Source organism: Dacryopinax primogenitus, assembly GCF_000292625.1.
Source record: "Dacryopinax primogenitus strain DJM-731 SS1 chromosome Unknown DACRYscaffold_17, whole genome shotgun sequence".
Taxonomy (NCBI): Eukaryota; Fungi; Basidiomycota; class Dacrymycetes; order Dacrymycetales; family Dacrymycetaceae; genus Dacryopinax; species Dacryopinax primogenitus.
Genome location: NW_024467214.1, coordinates 719,683 through 733,386, shown reverse-complemented (window position 1 = coordinate 733,386; position 13,704 = coordinate 719,683). Strand labels below are relative to the sequence as shown.

At 52.9% G+C, this 13,704-nt stretch overlaps 4 protein-coding genes across 4 annotated transcripts; all 4 read right to left on the bottom strand.

The window, feature by feature from the left end:
- Positions 1–272: 272 nt before the first annotated feature.
- DACRYDRAFT_118377 (Pkinase-domain-containing protein) lies at positions 273–2,498 on the bottom strand. The gene is made up of 6 exons (XM_040770570.1): positions 2,053–2,498; positions 1,853–1,986; positions 1,614–1,802; positions 1,438–1,560; positions 1,244–1,374; positions 273–1,197 (listed from the first exon to the last, which is right to left on the bottom strand). Exons 1-6 carry the CDS (start codon positions 2,314–2,316, stop codon positions 422–424), a joined length of 1,617 nt encoding a protein of 538 aa, XP_040626008.1. The 5' UTR covers positions 2,317–2,498; the 3' UTR covers positions 273–421.
- Positions 2,499–3,049: 551 nt separating this feature from the next.
- Positions 3,050–4,044, bottom strand: DACRYDRAFT_56804 (UPF0016-domain-containing protein; the record flags this gene model as incomplete). Its single annotated transcript, XM_040775397.1, has 4 exons — positions 3,050–3,201; positions 3,250–3,355; positions 3,412–3,904; positions 3,953–4,044. The coding sequence occupies 4 exons, from the start codon at positions 4,042–4,044 to the stop codon at positions 3,050–3,052; spliced, it is 843 nt and encodes a 280-aa protein (XP_040626007.1).
- Positions 4,045–7,279: 3,235 nt separating this feature from the next.
- Positions 7,280–9,611, bottom strand: DACRYDRAFT_96349 (cytochrome P450). The gene is made up of 7 exons (XM_040777362.1): positions 9,454–9,611; positions 9,215–9,401; positions 9,067–9,164; positions 8,486–9,013; positions 7,679–8,431; positions 7,539–7,630; positions 7,280–7,476 (listed from the first exon to the last, which is right to left on the bottom strand). The coding sequence occupies exons 1-5, from the start codon at positions 9,594–9,596 to the stop codon at positions 8,014–8,016; spliced, it is 1,374 nt and encodes a 457-aa protein (XP_040626006.1). The 5' UTR covers positions 9,597–9,611; the 3' UTR covers positions 7,280–7,476; positions 7,539–7,630; positions 7,679–8,013.
- Positions 9,612–10,259: 648 nt separating this feature from the next.
- On the bottom strand, positions 10,260–12,891 carry DACRYDRAFT_118373 (phospholipase D/nuclease; the record flags this gene model as incomplete). Its single annotated transcript, XM_040770569.1, has 12 exons — positions 10,260–10,334; positions 10,386–10,499; positions 10,558–10,827; positions 10,884–10,994; positions 11,045–11,227; positions 11,277–11,621; positions 11,671–11,751; positions 11,799–11,803; positions 11,866–12,001; positions 12,051–12,128; positions 12,181–12,811; positions 12,866–12,891. 12 exons carry the CDS (start codon positions 12,889–12,891, stop codon positions 10,272–10,274), a joined length of 2,043 nt encoding a protein of 680 aa, XP_040626005.1. The 3' UTR covers positions 10,260–10,271.
- Between the last annotated feature and the right edge of the window lie 813 nt (positions 12,892–13,704).

Sequence of the window (13,704 nt, the reverse complement as noted above, 5' to 3'; positions counted from 1 at the left end):
CGCTGAATGGAACTCGGGCCGATGCCCGCAACTCGGTAAGCATTCGGAACTGGTATTCAGAAGTTGACACGTATAAGATTTCAGAACGACCCTGTGCATTCTCCTTTCTTTCCCCTCAATACCTATCAGGGACGATGGCCGACAGGCGTGGACAACCAGCAAGAACTAGGACAAAATGGGACCTGGCCCCGCCCAGCAGTCACCGTCTTTCAGAAAACCCAGTAGCGCAAAACACAACCAGCGTGGGGCTCAGAAGCCCGAAATACATAGGGGGAATATTCTATCTGTGACGATACTGTACAAACAATCGGCAATACAAACCCTCACTCTTCTCGCCTCAAGCTTTCCGGTGAAATCATCATTGCTTTCGATCACGAAACCGAGCACAGCTCTTCCTCCCTCACCCTCGCCAAATGCCGCACTAGTGCCTCCCAAGGAGTGCCTCCATCGCCCGACTCAAGATCCCTTCGTCCCCACTTGGACCTCTGCTGACAGCAGGCCGATGAAAGCTCCCGGGCATGTTGGCCATCCCGTCATCTTCTTCCTCTTCATCGTCTTCGGGGATATCGGCTTCATCAGCTGTTGGATGGCCAGGGTCGATAACGGGGCGGGAGAGGTGACGGGAAGGACCGGAATGGGCGATGGGCGTTGTGGCTCCCTCGTCGTTCTTCTCGTGCATATGAGAGTGTGAATGACCGTTGGTGGGCGCAGCAGGCTGAGGAGCATCGTGATGTGTCACCGAGAGCCTAGGCAGGGCAGGCCCGCCCACCTGTTCGCCCGGTCCAAGGACAGGCGCCGCGTTCGGGTTGTTCACATGTGCCTCCCGGAGCTTGGAGAGGTTCATCCTCGCGTGCGCCGTCTCGCCCGGCGTATGTGTACCGGAGCCTTCATCATCACTATCAACATAACTGTTCGCCAAGCTTGTGGAACTGCTCGCCCAGCCCCCGCTGCTACCCGTATACGTGGACAAGAGGTGGCGCTGGCTCTCTTTGGAAAATGAGGCAAGTCGGTGCTGGGCTTTGACCGCGTTGAACGCTTGCTTCCATTTCTGCTTCGCGTTGAATTCCCGTAGGCCGGCGAGATCGTGGTCCTGAGAACCGGGAATGTGGTGCCTTATCCAGGCCAGCTGGAGCACTTGCTCGATTGTTGGTCGCTTGTGGGGGTCAACAGTTAGGAGGGCGATGATGAAGTCCTTTGCTGGACGGGGGTAAGCTTGGATCTAGGGTGTGACGGAGGTACGCACCCTCTTGGGAAACATTCTTCCAATATTGCTCATGGAACCGCACATCCGCATGGACAGTCTTTTCGATCATCTCCTCTTCATCCGGGTTCTGGAACGGGGCATACCCACAAAGCAAGACATATGTGATTACCCTATACTCGGTTATTCAGCTTCTGGATCCCACCAGGAAAGGGTAGCAGGAGGAGGGGACACACCCAATGCTCCAGACGTCGACGGGCTTGCCGTGACCTTTGTCGGTCAGGACCTCGGGCGCGACGTACCCATACGAACCGGCCAAGGTGTGCAGCTCGGTTGTTGGGGTCTCGAGGTGTGTGGCACTACCTACCGCATTAGTAACGTTCTGCAGAGATAGGGGAGATAGGGGACGAACATCCCGAAATCTACGATGACGATGTCCGAATCCGGGGCGTCTGTACGGTAGAGGATGTTTTCCGGTCTGTTACAATACGAAACGGAGGTCACTTGTGGGCCCCAGCGGGATGGGGAGTGAGATACGCACTTGAGATCACGATGTACAATGTCGTGCGCGTGTAAATAACGCACAGCGTCACAAATCGTCCTGCCATATTCATTAATGACCTTCATCTCCACCTATGCGAAAAGACACACGAGATAAGCTTCACAGCGTCATCCTCCGTGAATTTGCCTCTCTGTACAATGCGCTCGAAGAGTTCTCCACCCTGGGCGAGCTCGAAGGAAAGGTAGTATTTTTCGCGCGATTCGAACCATTCGTAGAATTTGACCTGCGCGTAAGGTCGTCAGCTTCGGTTGTGAAGGGGGCTTCCGAGCAAAGGAAAACAAGGACTGACGATATTCGGATGGACCAGCCCCTCAAGCACCTTCATCTCCTGAAATACAAGCTCCTCATTCCCCTTCACTTTCTTTTTATTGATAACCTTGAGAGCGACATCCAGGTGCGGGTCATGGGCGACCCAAGTCGCGCGCAGGACCTTGCCGAACGTGCCCCGGCCGAGGAGGGAATGGATGTGGTAACTTTTCTTTTTCTGGAAGGAGGCTGGTTGAGGGAGAAGAGACTCGCGGAGGTCGGAGAAGGAGTGAATCCGGGGTGGCATGGCGGTCAGTTGGCTTTGGCGGTCAGTTTGTTTTATAGAGAAATAGCAAGGGACCGATAGGAGCGGTTAAGAGCAACCGGGAACAACCAATCGTGCAGTCGCAACAACCAAGTAACAGATAGCACAGATATACAAAGTCAAGTGGAAATCGAGTCGAATCAAGACCAGTCAAGTGGTCGTCCTAACCAGAGACGCGCTAGTCCAATCCACAAGACACCCAGTCTTGCTTCGTAGTCTAAACACGTCCTCGTGCTCTTCTCCTGCGCCAAGATTTATTCGGTTCTCAGGGTTCTCTCGGAGATGATCTCGCCCCTGAATGCCCGGTGGGCGGTGCCTGGTTACACGTGATTAGTGGCTTGATGATTAGAGTGCAAAGTGAAGTTGATTAGAGCAGATTGAAGGATTGGATTGAAGTCTCTCTGGATGAATGCTGATTGTGTTGTGTTACATTGGTACTAATCATAGACCAGCGAAGGAATGACGTCGCTTCCGTCAGTGATGGTCACCGACCCCAACTCGTTCCCTTATTTGTAGACATTTGGGAATGTCATGATATATGTATGAAACGGTTACATCAGTGATTTACACATTGTCATCATTACTCGCTGTCCATGTACCAATGCACTCTATGCAAGACTCCCCCTTCCCTATCACACAACCTAGCACATCTGGCTAGCAATACTCTAGTATAAAAAAGCTGAAAACCGCTTCACCTCCCCAAAGCTCAGCATGCTCAGCGAACAACACCCGGCAACGCCTCCGCCGCGTCTCCCACGCCCGGTACAGATCCAGGCAGATCGGGGATGATGAGCGGTGCTCCAACCCACGCTTCGTACGCGTACATAATGCCGAAGATACCGAACAGCGCCGCTCCTCCTAGGGTGACTGTAATGCATAAGGAGTTGGTCTAAGCACGTAGAAAGGAAGACGTACTGTGCTTTACGGATATTTTTGTGCTTAGGTACCGACCGCCTAGGACTGCGAGTGCAGTACATGCCGAGTGTCCGATCACAGTACCCAAGGTGACGATGTACACGTTCTGCGCCAACCTCTTCGTCAGCTTCTCCACGACACTCATAGGCAGAGAAGACTCACGTGCGCCGCTCCGAGTGCGACAGTCGCAATCTGGCTCCTGTCCCCCCATTCCGCAAGGAACGTGAGCACAAAGCTCTGTACGAACACAGGGCCAAACACCAGCCGAGCGAGGTTCGCCGCTCCCTCCTTGAACCCCGTTCCCTGGGTATCCATGCCCCCTCCTCCTACTGCTTCCTCTTCCGCTCCGGGATGAGTAGCAGAATAGGGGAGCACGTCAGCCCCATCCCCGGATTTTGCCAGCTCGAGCTCTACCTCGCCCATCTCTTCCTTTATCTTCCCTGCACCGGAGGGCATCTCCCACCCTTCCTTCGCCATCCTAGCGCCAAAGACGAGAAAGAGAAGCGCAGCGAGAGCATGGGTCCATCGGTGGGGGATGAACAATGCTGGGAGGAGATGACCCAGTTCTGCAGAGAGGAGCGACATCACTACAAGTGAACCGAATGCGCCTAAAAAGACCGTCCAGCGCGGGTGGCGCATAGCGAGTATCGCCGCACTACGCGCATATATCAGCACCAACGTCACCACAGTGAAGGGAACGTACATGAGAAACGTCTTATCCCCAATCTCGCTGACGATAATCATCATGAACGCCTGCCCGAGGGCGCGTAGCTCCCCCTCCGACCCTGCACCCATACCGAGGAAGTAATCGGGTACTTTATTGATCGCTTCTACGTATGGGTGGGGAACGACCGTGGTCCCGGGGGGGACGCGGACGTGTGAACCGGCCATTCGAGGTGATGGTGGTGGTGGGAGAGGTCAGAGGTGGCGTGTATCGTCGTCGTTACCCAAAAAAGTAGTTCGTGTCGTGTCGTTTCGTACGTCTCCACCTTGTCGTTCCCCTTCCAGCAATAATTGACCAGCAAAGCAAGTCTTCACCACAGCAGAGTACGTGTTCAAGATGTGCAATATGCTCCCCACGGTCAGGGCGACACCTTTCGAAACCTTTCTAGGCAGACGGGGGGATGATCAGGCGCTGGCGGTGTCGTCCCCGCGGTGCTGACAGTGCTGAGTGGCGCTGCACCATGCGGACCAATCGAACGTGGCTCAGTGCGGAATACCGCGGAATATATCCGAGCGCCAAGCATAAGGGATCGTCCCTTTCTGTCTCGATCACACGATTCATTCAATGATATCTTTGAATACCCTTCTCAACTATCTAATATCGTCTTTCAGATGAAAATATCAATCCCTTTATTCGTGAACTATCTCCTCCCTCGTTAACTATCTTCTCATCCCCGAGGATTTCCTTGTAAGATCCTTGCTCTTCTCCAGCAAGTCCAGCGCCTCCTTATTCTCAATCTGGAACCTCCGGCGCATGAGGAGCACCGCAGCCTCCGGTACTAGGATGAGGTCTATGAACTCTTTCCTTGTGAAGGGGTTATAAAAGTCCAGTCCCCGGGAGTCGGAGGGCAGGCAATAGAGGATCTCTGCTATCTTTTTAGCGCCCGGCGGCCCAAAACTACGAGACGCGGGTCAGGTGAGCGGCAACAAAGGCGCATACATGGTACTCACTATCCAGCGTTCTGCAGCTTGGCCTTGACCTGAGGGCTGTCCTTAGCCTTAAATTTCCCCTTCATCTTGGCCCAGAGGAGACCGGTGTGAGGATTGTTCAGCACATACTTCAGGCGCTTGACGTTCTTTTTCCAGCCAAGGCCGGCATGGATGTACGCCTCGTCGTAACGGGTGATCCAGTTTCTTTCATCGAGGTATGCCTTCGGTCCAGGGTAGGGCATCTCCTCTGGTACTTCGAGGTGGTTCACAGCGTAGACACTACCCTCCGCGGTTCGCACCAGTTTGATCCCACCCCTTGCGATCGGGCCCTGGAAGACACTCTTCTCGTCCCTCGTAGGCTTACGATGTTCAGCGACGACGTCCATCCATCCCTTATCCTTAGAAGTGAAAACAGCACCGGCGAGGATTCGAGTCCGCAGATCCGCATCTTCCATCTCCTCGAAGGCGGCCAATTCCTCATGGGTGGTAGAGGCCGAAGTCCAGAGGTAAGCATCTTCCTCGTCCTCCGTGCTTGCTTCGACTTTTACAGTGCTGGTATCGACAGCGCGGCCTTTTCCTTTCTCCTTCGCAGTCCAGCGACGCGTCCTTCCGGCTTCAGTCGCGGACCAACCCGCAGTAGCATCATCCTTCGCATTCCAGAAAGGAAGTCCATCGTCATACTGGCTGGCAGGGGTCTCGCTCTCTGCATTACCGTTAGAAAGACGGCCCATGCCGATCCCTTCACGTCATCCGGTTAGTATAGGAAACGCGTGGAGATATCGGAACACGCGTACTTTCGTAGTTGCGCAGCCAGTCTAAGTGCACGGTCGTTGGTCCATTTGCACGAAGAAATTTGTCCATTGTCGATGGGATCGTGGATGTATTTGAAATGGTCGTCGAAGTAGTCGTGGGTAGTAGAGGATGAGTCGGACGGCGCAGGAGGAGGGTATCTGAGTGATGGATGTGAGTGAGTCAACGGGGTAAAAGTCTAGTTTGCGACAGGCGGCACCGCCCTCGCCACAAAACACGTTGCCTGAGTCGTTGTGTCCCCCATTCTCCGTCTCTCCGCCGGAAATACGGAGGTGGTTTGTGTGGACTCGCAGTGCGAAGGAAGCCGAATCTCTTGTCACGTGAACAGTTGGGAGAACTATGTGACATTATGACTCCCCAACGTGGTACACGGGCGTTGTCGACTGTCTATGTACAACTGAAAGAATGTACGGGAGCATATTGGATGATAATATGCGACAATATTTTCTTCTCATCACATTCGCCTCCCACGCAGCGCTCTCGACATACACACACCTCACCTCATTCATCCAAAATGGGCCAATGCTTGATACCATATGCCCTGCTCTTTAGAAGGGTTTGCTTAGCGTCTTCCCTGGAGATCAACGGGAACTTCCGCATGATAAGCCGCACAACCACTTCAGGTATGATGGCAAGATATAAGAAACGTGAGATGTCGCCTGTGACCGCAGGCGGGTGTCGGGCGGCGATGACCCTCAGGTGTTGGTAGATTATCCATGCACCCGCTGGGCCATAACTGTACATATGGTGGGAATACGCGATGTTGCACTGGTAGACCTTGGGCTGACGGGAACATCCTCCTCGATGTTATTCTGCAGGGGTTCATTGTGATCGATGCTGATATTGGATATCGTCGTCATCGGCGTTGAAGAGTCGCTCGGCGGGTGCTCCGTATACGAAACGCTAGTGCTGTGGGTACCGCTCAGGTGTGGATCTGCGAGGGGGGAAACCACAAAAGTATTATCATCGTGTGCGTTCGAGACTGGCGATAGTACAGGCAGGGCACGAGGAGGAGAGAAGGGCGCCACGGCTGCATGATTTTGTTCGTATCGTAGATGCTGTTCAAATGTTGAAGGGGGGGGGGTGTATGATCTGAGAGGAGGCTGTGGATGCGGTTGGCTCTTCGTCATAGTTGACCAGAGGTGAAGAGTAGATATAACCATTGGTGGGGTTGAAGTGTGGCGTGGAAAAGTTTTCAGATGGCGCTGCAGCGAATACTGCGTTGTTGCCAGAACGTGAAGGATCCAAGGACGGATATGAAGCTGGAAATGGAAATATTGCGTGTGTGAGTATCATGAGTGTCATCACTAGCTGCGAACTCACTGCGGTTGATAATGTTGGGAGGGATTGGCACTCCGATGGTCGTTAGGACATCCCAGGAGGAGGGTGAGTGGCCAAAAGCTGTTTCCACTTGAGATGGAGGTACCAATGGAGCAGTAGTAGCCGAAAAGCGCGATGGGCCGTGCATGTGAGAGATTTCGGAAGTAGAGATCAGGGAAGTGTTGCGTATGGAAGGATGTTGGCGACCATAATTGTCAAAGTTGAGAGGATTATCGTGCATGGTGAGAGGCTGTACCTGTATGCTTTCTATAGGTTTGATCCCCGCTTGCTGCTGGTTGAACGGCCCGGTGGCCATGTCGTATTGAAGCGGAACGCTCGATAGGGGAGGTTGGATTGTAGTCAGAATGTGTGGGCCAGTGGCGAGTTCGGGCCTGGGGAGCAGCTGTGTGGGATGTGGCGCATAGGCCATTGTGTCTGGTGGTCCTGTACGTTTTGTTTAAGTGTTAACGAAGTATAGAGGCTGGATAGATAGTAAGGGGACGGACCTGAGCTGTGACCTTCCAAATTCCACATGACCGCCTCCCGCCCCACTACCGTACCCAGTGCCCATCAAAAACTGCGGATGACCATAGCCTGTCTATAATAACAATTCGATAACAGTCAGAGACTTCAAGCCAAGACTCACCCCTGACGGTGACGACATTCTCCGTATGAGCTCAAGGAAAGGTCTGTTTCAGAGACAATTAATGCGTCCTTCGGTGAGGGCACAGGTCAAAAGAGATGCCTTTGGAGGCTGGCGGTGACTGTCCAGATTTGAGGACTTCATCACACGACACGAGAACCGCGGCGCGGAATCAGACGAGGAATAATACATTTCAACATCTACTAATGTAATGACTCTGAGCAAGCTGAGACAGGATCTGACTCGAAAAAGCTTAACTACAACTGTCTCATCGATCGCAACCTCATCCATCGTCCCTCTGTGGCCTCGTCCCTCCCGACTCATGCCGAGTATATCCTTCACATCTCGTCATCGTTGATGTACTTCTCTCGGAGCTCCCTATCTGCTTCCTCTGCTTCGCGCTGCATGATCTCGACAAACTCCGGACCCCTTGGCGTGATGGAGCACTGGAATGGCCTGGGGCGAGTATTGAAGCCATCTGTATAGTCGAAAATATCGACCTCGATATCCTTGCCCTGAGCGTCCTTGGCCTTGGCGAAATTAAAGCCCCAGAGAAGCCGCGCGATCGTCATGAAAAGGGAGTTGAGGGCAAGGCCTTCGCCTGGACAAACGCGTCGGCCCCAACCAAACGCAGAGTGTCCGGCCGGATGAGGGTAGTCGGGACGCTCAGGATCGAGATACCGGTCAGGATTGAAGTGGTGCGGATCCGGGAAGTACTTCTCGTTCAGGTGAATGCCCCAGAGGTTACCGAGAATACTGTGATATGGCTATCAGCACGTCTACAAGAAAGATCAAGCGCATAACGCGTACGTGGAGCCCTTTGGAATGAGGTAGCCCTCGTAGTAATCGTCTTGCGTGTTGGCATGGGGTGTCCCACCCAAGACGGCGACCGGCCTCCACCGCAGTGTCTCTTTCACGACTGCGTCGATGTACGGCAGATTCTTCTGGTCCTCGAAGTTCGGAGTCCGATCCCTGCCGACAACACTGTCGAGTTCTTCCTGCGCCTTGGGAATCCATTCGTGACCGAACGCAGTGCAAGCTAGGACGAAGCTGCACAGGGTGCTCGCGGTCGTATCGCTTCCTGCACCGAACAGGGCCGAGGAGAGGAAGGAGAACTCCATGTCCGTCATGGGGAACTCGGAGCGCTTCTCCCACAGGTGCTTGGTAAAACATTCCGGAGCCTCGCCTTTATCCATCTTAGATTTGACACTGTCAGCCAGGCCCCCAAAGAAAGCGCGACCTTGAACACGGCGCTCAAGGATCTGGCGTTTCCAAGGTGCAAGGAAGGCAGGCACGCTGGCGAGAATCGGGAAGGTCTCGGCAAGGAATTTGCCAGGCCTGCATGAGCTACAGTAAGCATATCCATCTTCTTGAGCAGGAAATACACTGACACGTTGAGCATCGCTGCGTGTTGCATAGCAGTGAGGACATTCTTGACGAGTGGATCTTCCGAAGTATCCACCCTCTTGGCATAGTCCACCAGCACGACCTGCACCGAGTCAACATCCTGTACTACGCGCAAGATATGAGCCTACATACCACGCCGGTAGAATACCGATCAAGATGCTTCTCGTACTTGTCCGGCCTGCGAATCATATCCGCGACCATGCGTTTGCTCTCGAGTTCCTGGATGGGCTTGTAGTTCTGCAGAGCCTTGGTCATGAGACCCATATGCAACAACCGCCGGTGCTTTCGCCATTTGTCGCCATACGGCATCGTCAAGATACTGCACTCTTATCAGACGTTACGCTCAGAAGAAGCAGGGCTACATGGCGTACCCATCGTTGTTCGTGCCCAACTCGCCCATGATGACCATCCTCGGTCTGCTCGAGTAGATGTTGCTCCGCTTCTCCATCAACTCCACCGCGATGGCCGGGTCATTGATAACAATCGTTGGACGGCGCCCGATCCATACGGTCATGATCGGTCCATACTGCTTCCCCCAGTTGGCAAATTTGATCCATGGTTTGGGCTTGACGATCTCGGCTGTGTTACCCCAGAGGGGATTGGGCATCGGCCCAGGGGGCATGCGACGTCGGATGGACCAATCATGGAGGAAGAAAGCCGAAACAGAGAGGAGGATTGCCAGAAGTAGATTGGAGAGGGTGAACAGGGGATAGAAGGATTGCCATGGCAGAGAGGAGATGAAGGATGCCATCGTTGTTGTGGCCTGTGCTTGGAGGCCTTTGCTCAGTTGCTACTTATGTTGGCTCAACCCACAGCAAGCAGAGAAGACGCCCTGAACACGCTTAAGTCGTTGCTCATCCTGTGGAGGCCGTCGAGGTCACATCTATATACAAGGGAGGGGATAAGGTACAAGGGCGGCAGGAAGGACGAAGCGCCTGATCCGTTTACCCTTCCCTTCCTCCCTGACCAGCCGCCGCGCCCAATTGGCGACAGCGGGGTCTCCACACCACACGCCTCATCCGTTCTTCCGTCTATTGCTCAGCAGCCATATTACAAATTATCCGGTGCCATACGGCATTACGGCGCCTCTAGTCCAGGAAGTACGCAATGCTACATGTTGCTAAGATAAGACACCGAGTGTAACGAGAGTCAAGTCATATCCGCTGGGCTGCCTCCCATGACACCTCGCTCAATCTGTCGCAGCCAGCTGTCGCCAAGTGGGCTCGTCTGAATTTCGATGCTCTTCCTGCATCTGAAAGCTCGTTAAAGATGTGGCCTACACAACAAATTGTGTGGCACCTACCCAGGGCACGTCCTTGGGCCCGTATCGTCTTGGCGGCCGCTCCCAAGGTACGATCCTTTCCAGCTCTTTCTGGTCCTCAATTGGAAGGACAATACCCATTTCGAAATTCGAAATCTGACCAGCGATCAATCCAATCAGTCATGTTGTTTTAAAGGGTCATTGTTCGGCTCACATTAAGCTTCGGTACCAAAATTGAGCCACTGACGGTCCCCCATGCCGCCATGGTGAAGTTATGGCTGCCCATGTAGACCCAAGCCTCTGGCGTTTTTTGCTCTCCAGCATCCTCTTCGTCTTCGGTCGTACTTGCCTCCGTCTCGCTATCGCTAGAGAGCACAATCACCTCTGGTTTCTCTTTCGCCTTTCCCTTCCCACTGGCAGGAAGAGCTAATGGTGCCGGGCGAAGCACTGGGAGGGAACCGGTCTTGTACGTGCCGACGATCATCTACACGACGGGGTTAAGCGAATATGCGATGGGGAGGGAGTCCTGGATGAGCCTGCCTTAGTGTGCATCAACACCTGACCGTCCTTTGCTTTCACACTGTAAAACAATTCCTTGGGTGACCCTAGTTTGGACCAATATGGCTTCTTGCAAAAGAACGATCCACCGCCCTTTACGACTGATCATGAGTGGTTTGGACACTTCACTGGGATCAACTCACATTTCGACCAAATACCGAATCATCAACTGTCTTCAAAGTTGGAAAGAGGATCTTGACGGGCGGCCAAGGCTGTCTTACCTGCCGCGACATGGGTATGTCAATCCACGAGATTGGGTCGATCCCGCAACACGACTTGTACACCTCGTTCAGATACTGGGTGGTACAGTTCCCCACTGATGAACCCTTTTTGAAGCATCAGTGGCTACTCTGGCTGAGAGCATTGCTCACTTACCTGGCATTCAATATTCAACACTTTGCCCTTCTTGGGCTGTGCTCTAGAATCTCGGATGATCGCAGATAACCTCGGATGTCCGTACATCCTGACATTATACCAACCTTCGTAGTTTCCTGCCACGCTCGCGACCAGTCTGGCGCGCATCTTGCACCAATCCCACTTGTCTTGCAGGTTCTGGAGTGATTGTAGAGGAAGGGAAGGATAACCTGAGTTAACGAGGTTGAGAAGACCGGCTGGGACATTCAAGGATTTGAGCACGCCCCAAAGGTATGTAGGGAAATCGTGTGATTGGGGATCGGCCGAGGAATCAGTGATAGGTGGGAGATCTTGAACGAATACGGTCTGCACGAGTTGTGAGAAACGAGGGAAGGCGGCAAGGCGGCAACACTACATTCTCAATGTCCCGCCAGTCGTAATCAACTAAATTCGCTGTTGGGATAGCAACTCGTAATCGCCCAGACTTGTAGAAGAGCTAGATGCATTCAGTGACTTCGCATCTGAAAATACAAATCGACGCACAAGTAATAACTATCCACATCCAAGAAAAATATGAATCAGTGCGCAAATCCCGATAACAGAGGTGATCATACTTTGATATGCATCACGCCTCGGGATTGCCATATCCGGGGAGTGACACGAAGCCAGTCACCAATTCCGAGGTTTTTGAGACTTGCATCGTGTCTCTGGCTCGGATCTGGATCAACCACAAGGAGAACTGGGATCTAACCCTGGATCAATACGGATTGCACTGCGAAAAGTGGAGCGGATTACCTCACGGGGCAAGAACGTTGTTAACCACGGTGTATCGGTACAATATGATGACAAGAGGACAAATTCGAGATCAGAGGCCTGTTGGAAGGTTGTAAGCGGCGGAATCAGTACACTTGAGCATTGCACATACAGGAGATACAATATCCGTAATTTTGAATCTTGGTCTGTTTGGGTCGACCTTGACGTGCGTATTGGTCGTCTGGCGGATCTCTCCATCCCAAAAGTATCCATTACTGGGATCCAAGGTCGTCTTTCCTGCCTGTCTGGGAAGGGCATTGTGCTTGAAATCAGGAGAGCTCGGAGCACTAGATGGATCTGGTGTTGGTGACTCAGTTCGCTGGCGCTTGGTATTAGTCTTAATTGATCGCTCCTCGAGGTGCCGCTTTTGTCGCGCCAGTCGCTCTCGTTCCAGCATGGCACGTTCGCTCATAAAAGAGGATACAGAGCTAGAGGGACCAGCTTCCATAATCTGTCCAGGAGTTGAGATAACAGACGACAGAGGTTCACTGAGCGGAGGTGTCGCCACGGCAGAGGCAGATGAGGCAGTTGCATGCGCAGCTAAAGACGCGGTAGGAGACGAGCGAGTAGGAGCAACGACGAAAGAACGTTTCTTAGATGCTTCAAGAGCGAGAGCTAGCTCGCGCTCGAACCGAGCCTCCTCGTCTTCTGATGTGGGGCTGTCAACAGTAGGATCAACCACCTCAAGGTTTCGTTGTCGCTCTTGCTTTGGCTGCGCTTCGGCCAAACTCGCAGCGATTGCCCTGATCAAACATCACATGGTCAGCACTAGTATTAGAGAAGAAGGAATGACGGACACCTGGAACTCTACATCCTCATCCATTGGGTATCGCAAGCAAAGCGCGAACGAAAAATAAGTAGTGCACTGAAAGGCTAGTCATACCACTGGAGTGCCACATGGTATCGACGCGTCCCTGAGGAGTCACGTCATGCCCGGAAGCGGATGGTGTCTGTCATTTCCCGAAAAAGGCATGTACTTAGCCATACAGATTGATAACGGGAGCAAATATAGTGGCCTCCGAAGTCCGCAGAGGATCAAAAAACACGCATTCACTGCATGTTGAAGGGTCCTTTGTGGTGTGCCACCCAGGTAGCCCAGACAACCTAGGTATAATGCTACCTAGCTATGTCCATGCCACCTGAACATGCATGGGTGTCAGGGCACCAGCTCATTGCTTGGTCAAGAGACATGACTAAGCCTTTATGACATGGAAGTAGCTGGTATACCTTGGCATGTGCTGGAACCTGCTGGAAGGATTGGATGGTCAGGTGACCTGCTGTGCATGGCTGTGCATGACCTCATATGACCTCATCCTTGGTCATATGACCTGATCACCTGACTAGGCTGAGTAAGCAAGATGTTCTAGCAGGTTCCACCACAGAGGTATAAATATAAGGCCTACTCTGCCTGGGGACTGTCTCTTCAGACTTGGTCTCTTAGGATCATCCACAGGTACCTATACTGTAGATAGGTCTTAGTCATCAGGTCTACTCCACTTCCTTGTTGCCTGCTTAGACTCTTGGCACTCTTAGGTGAGCAGACTTAGTCAGCCTGTGTTGCCCTAACAGAAGACCAAGTCTCCAAGTGACAACCTCTGCTTCACCACTCCACCTCTACTCTTACCTGCCTTTACTC

Excerpts from the sequence above, each read along its gene's own strand:
- DACRYDRAFT_118377 (XM_040770570.1), bottom strand. The coding sequence starts at position 2,316 with ATGCCACCCCGGATTCACTCCTTCTCCGACCTCCGCGAGTCTCTTCTC. Across the intron at positions 1,375-1,437 it reads GTCGACGTCTGGAGCATTGG|GGTAATCACATATGTCTTGC; the intron begins GTGTGTCCCCTC and ends AACCGAGTATAG. Across the intron at positions 1,198-1,243 it reads GAAGAATGTTTCCCAAGAGG|CAAAGGACTTCATCATCGCC; the intron begins GTGCGTACCTCC and ends ACCCCCGTCCAG.
- DACRYDRAFT_96349 (XM_040777362.1), bottom strand. The coding sequence starts at position 9,596 with ATGACCGTATGGATCGGGCGCCGTCCAACGATTGTTATCAATGACCCG. Across the intron at positions 9,165-9,214 it reads ATCGGTATTCTACCGGCGTG|GTCGTGCTGGTGGACTATGC; the intron begins GTATGTAGGCTC and ends GACTCGGTGCAG. Across the intron at positions 8,432-8,485 it reads CTCATTCCAAAGGGCTCCAC|TATTCTCGGTAACCTCTGGG; the intron begins GTACGCGTTATG and ends GCCATATCACAG.